This window comes from Pararge aegeria, chromosome 13, assembly GCF_905163445.1.
Source record: "Pararge aegeria chromosome 13, ilParAegt1.1, whole genome shotgun sequence".
In the NCBI taxonomy this organism is placed as follows: domain Eukaryota; kingdom Metazoa; phylum Arthropoda; class Insecta; order Lepidoptera; family Nymphalidae; genus Pararge; species Pararge aegeria.
In genome coordinates this window covers 7,112,741-7,116,932 of record NC_053192.1, presented here as the reverse complement: position 1 = coordinate 7,116,932, position 4,192 = coordinate 7,112,741, and the positions used below count along the sequence as shown (strand labels likewise).

The window sequence follows — 4,192 nt, the reverse complement described above, 5'->3', positions numbered from 1 at the left end:
GGGGCGAGCACAAAAGATCCTGGAGGGTCGAAGTGCATCCGGTGAAGCGGGCCTCACTACAAGATAGATAGATAGAGGATCGAGTTTAATGTTGCATAAATAATAATGAATAACAAATTGCAACGTCGTCTGGTTGTTGCTGGTCATAGCAAAGTACCTAAGCTTAATGATTGTAGCTATTAAAGATGTTTATTGATTATACATAGAGCTCTTATACCTAGTGCCAATTCCGTTGTGCACAAATCTCAAAAAAAACTTTAATATAGTTTCAACTCATATTTTTATTTCCTCTGCAGGGCTAGCACAGACAGGTGACAAAAATTATATCCCCTGATTATATCCCCTGACAAGGCATATAATTAAAGTAATCAACTGCACGGGAACATAGAATAGAAGGAGTTTACCTACGTTTATTTTTACATTTATTACCTATTTCCACTTGATTTGATAAAGCTGTGGAAGAAAAAAATTTGATCCTTTCCCCGAGGTTATAATTGTCTCCTGCCCATGCTAGCTGTGCTGGTTAGTTGGCCATTACTTTTATTATTTAAATGCAACCTTTTCAATTATTATAATGATGACAATTCGGTTTTACGCAAATCTTGAATCAATAATAAGCAAACATATCCCAGTAGGTATACGACTGACTAAATGACCCGCTGACATCGTTCCACTAACACAACAACATCTATCGCTATTGGCAATTCCCTTGCAAAATTAATTAATAAAGTTTTTTCTAATTTTCCAATGGTTCTGTAAACTTTTAAAGCTTCGTTTCACTTACGACACGACTTCTTGAATAGGAAATCTCCGCATTTTCCGAAGACGGTCGAAAAAAAACAAGAATAGGTACTAAGGTATCTGGGCATACCTCTACAAGCTTTTTCAATGTGGGCTGGCAGCCGAGACCGATTATTTTTAAATGTTAGTGACAGTAATTGGGACCACAGATCGCTCTGAGGCCGTCAATTTCCTAAATCCGACACTGTACCGATACTTAATGATCCATAGCTGAATATGGTGACCACTAGACCATCGAGGCAGTTAGAGTATGTGCGGCTTTAAACGAGGAACACGAAGTCCATTTTTCTTTATAGTCTTTTGGTAGACAAAAACAGCTGTGATTATGGAACAGGAAAACTCGTACCAATTGAAGTGTAATCAGTTTGCCGCGCCGTTCCAAAAAGTGAAACAAAAAAACCCAAATTTCAGTTCAGGCAGAATGGATAAAATACTGGCCCGAGCATATAACTTTTCATAACCATAGGTTATTACCAGTAATTTGCAAACCAAAACCAAAAATTCTATAACATCGACACTCGACAGTCGCCTCGCGCTTGCTGTCGTCTCGGTACATCGCATTACCTGAGTAAGCGCGAGGATTGTTACGTTCTATCTCAGACATCATCTGTCTACATCGCGCAGTCTTCATGTTCTAGAACGCTTGTAAGTTATGATCGAAAAAAAGGTAATTACGTTTTAACAAAAAAGTCCTTTTAAAACCAGATTTAATTTTCGGTATCATATTCTATACTATAATCACGCTAAAACTAAAAATTAAGCGACTCTATTACGGAAGACTATTTAGGCAATATATTTTTATACTAAATAAATTTTATGTTATGAACTTTCTTTTATATATTTCAGTGATTATCAACTGTACATTATAACTACATTTATCGTATTGTTTGTATCATTTAATTATTTACCTGTTATCAAAGTTTGCTGCAGATAAACATACCCATATTTTAACACTAAAGCAAAATATGTTTCTTTTATTACTAAAATTTGTAAATTTATTAATATTTTGATACTAAATTATGTGATTTAATTATATGAGACCACCAAGTTATATGCAAAAACACTTAATATTTAAGAAATATTGATAGTAATTCTAGATGTAAGTAAAATAAGTTTATATTTCTGAAAGAATGTAAATAAAAATGAAGACTGTCTATATTTATTATTTTATTTCTTACCAATTATAAATTCATATTTAAAAAACAGAAATTTAAAACATAATAATTTAAATCTGAGTAGACAACACACTTTTTTCATTGATGTAAATTAGCTACTTGCACAGTATCATATTGAATAGTATCCTGAAAGGTTTGTCTAATAATTGCACATTTTTTAACAGAGATGTATCTGTGGTCTTTATTTCAAAATTACAAAGAAGACAAATTAAAACACTAGTTCAATAGAGTTTGTTGTTCTAAGGTTGTTGGTTAAGGTTCTAGTTTACGTCAATGAGAATGATATAAACATCACATTCACTTCACAAACACACGGTAAGTCTATTCACTTGCTACCTGTAGAAAGGAGTGCCAGGAGACCAGATGCAACGGAGAGAGATACTATGTAGTTTCTGTAAATTGTTCAGGAAAGTATAATTTTTTAAAGGACTAAAGGGGTCAGAATAATTCAACTTTTTCTAACTTGTCACACATATCTTGTGAAAAATCTTTTCATTACTTTTATTCAGTTAAACACACTACTTTTTTTCAAACATAAACGTCACATAAATATTGTTTAAATAATGAGACAAGGTAAAAAAAGAGTGGGTTAGAAGTTTAAAACTTAAAATAAAAACAATTGACTGAGTGTTCAAAGTAGTTCTAGACCTGACTCAAACTTAATTGACCTCTCTTAGATATGACTTGTCAATTTAGTACTTGTAAAAAGAAGTAGTGCTGTAGTGGTAGAAGAAAGACCTGTTAATTTGTAAAATTATTAATATAATAAAGAATTATGTTGTAATAGGTGCCATCATCAACATAATTGTCATTCTACTAAGGGCATAGGCTTGCTCGCTCATAAAAGAGACTGCTTTAATTAAGACCTACCATTCTACTACAACTCACTCTAGACCAAGTTAAGTAATAGTGGCCACTACACTGTTTACTCATATTCCCTCGGGCAAACAAGAAGCAAAGGCCAAATTCAGAGTTCCAAACCCTGCCAACCAACTTGGGTCAATGTTTCTCCATAACAGTCAACTGATTTGCACTGTTATTAACTGTACTAAACCAGCCTCATACAGTGAATCTATGCAATTACACTAAGTATAGCTAGCTCCCTAGTCTCAGTATATTATTGTAAAAAGGATACACAGTAGGTGTGAAAGAGCGCAGCAAATAGAAGCTGCTAAGAATCACAATCGTCAGAAACAGAGCATTGTTGTAGAATATTGAGAATGTAGTGGCTTCATAATCTGCTACCTCATTTTTCTTCCAAAGGATCCTGAAATTAAATTTAAAAGCAAATTACATTGAGGTATATCTCAAAATCCATCCTGATTTACTATATACTCTATATTTGTTTATTAAATATTGGAGAGACAAACATAAATAAATTTTTTAAACAACTAAATTAGAAATCTGTGTCAGATAGGTACCTCTCATCCTTTTCTTTTCTGCTCATTTTCTTTTCATCAGCCAGTTTCCGGGCCATTTCACGGGCCACAGCATCTTCTCGACGAACGGCGACGCGATGCTTCAGCTGGAACTTGGTATTCCGATATGCCAAAGCCAGGAACCACGTGCTGGCCGTTGTTATTAACGCGAACCATGCCAGAGATGTGCTTACTTCTAAAGCATGAACCCTCCAGAATAACCCTAAACAAACAAACCATACTATATTGTAAATAATTATTTTATTGAAGTTGGAAAGTACTGTTGAATAACTAAATGTAGGTATGCTGGATACAAATCTGATTCGCAAATTAAGAGGAATTTGTGTATGAAACATATCATGTAATTTAGTAACAATCTTAAAAACAGGAATAGAACTTACATATCGGAATTGCAGACACTATAAATGCATTGCCATAAAATAACGCTGATGATTTAGTTGAAACGTTTCTACTGAAGTCTTGAAGAAGCAGTTCCTCTTCTTTAGTGAAAGCTTTGTTTCCCTTTCCGGACATATTTCTATACTATTAAAAGTTAATGTTTTACTCGAATATTATGCACCACACCACCAGGGAAAGTAAATAAGTTATACTGGCTTGCGAATGTGAAACGTGTACAAATTATGGCAAACGGGGAAAGAGAAATATCAAATTTTCAGACGTCGATGACATTTGGCTTACATGTCACTTGACATTTTAACTTACGTGTCAAAAAAAAAAAATCTGTGGTCAAACACGCCAGATTAAAAAGTATATTTGTTAAGTATATTAAGCTATGGA

At 33.7% G+C, this 4,192-nt stretch overlaps 1 protein-coding gene across 1 annotated transcript; it reads right to left on the bottom strand.

Moving 5' to 3' along the window:
- Nucleotides 1–2,295: 2,295 nt before the first annotated feature.
- Nucleotides 2,296–4,077, bottom strand: LOC120628994 (translocon-associated protein subunit gamma). The gene is made up of 4 exons (XM_039897703.1): nt 3,796–4,077; nt 3,398–3,617; nt 3,112–3,243; nt 2,296–2,368 (listed from the first exon to the last, which is right to left on the bottom strand). The coding sequence occupies exons 1-4, from the start codon at nt 3,926–3,928 to the stop codon at nt 2,302–2,304; spliced, it is 552 nt and encodes a 183-aa protein (XP_039753637.1). The 5' UTR covers nt 3,929–4,077; the 3' UTR covers nt 2,296–2,301.
- Nucleotides 4,078–4,192: the final 115 nt, after the last annotated feature.

Bases quoted from the DNA above. Each gene is read 5' to 3' on its own strand.
- LOC120628994 (XM_039897703.1), bottom strand. From the start codon at position 3,928: ATGTCCGGAAAGGGAAACAAAGCTTTCACTAAAGAAGAGGAACTGCTT. The intron at 3,618-3,795 runs GTAAGTTCTATT...TTGTTTGTTTAG, and splicing joins AGTGTCTGCAATTCCGATAT to GGTTATTCTGGAGGGTTCAT. The intron at 3,244-3,397 runs GTACCTATCTGA...ATTTAATTTCAG, and splicing joins AGAAAAGAAAAGGATGAGAG to GATCCTTTGGAAGAAAAATG.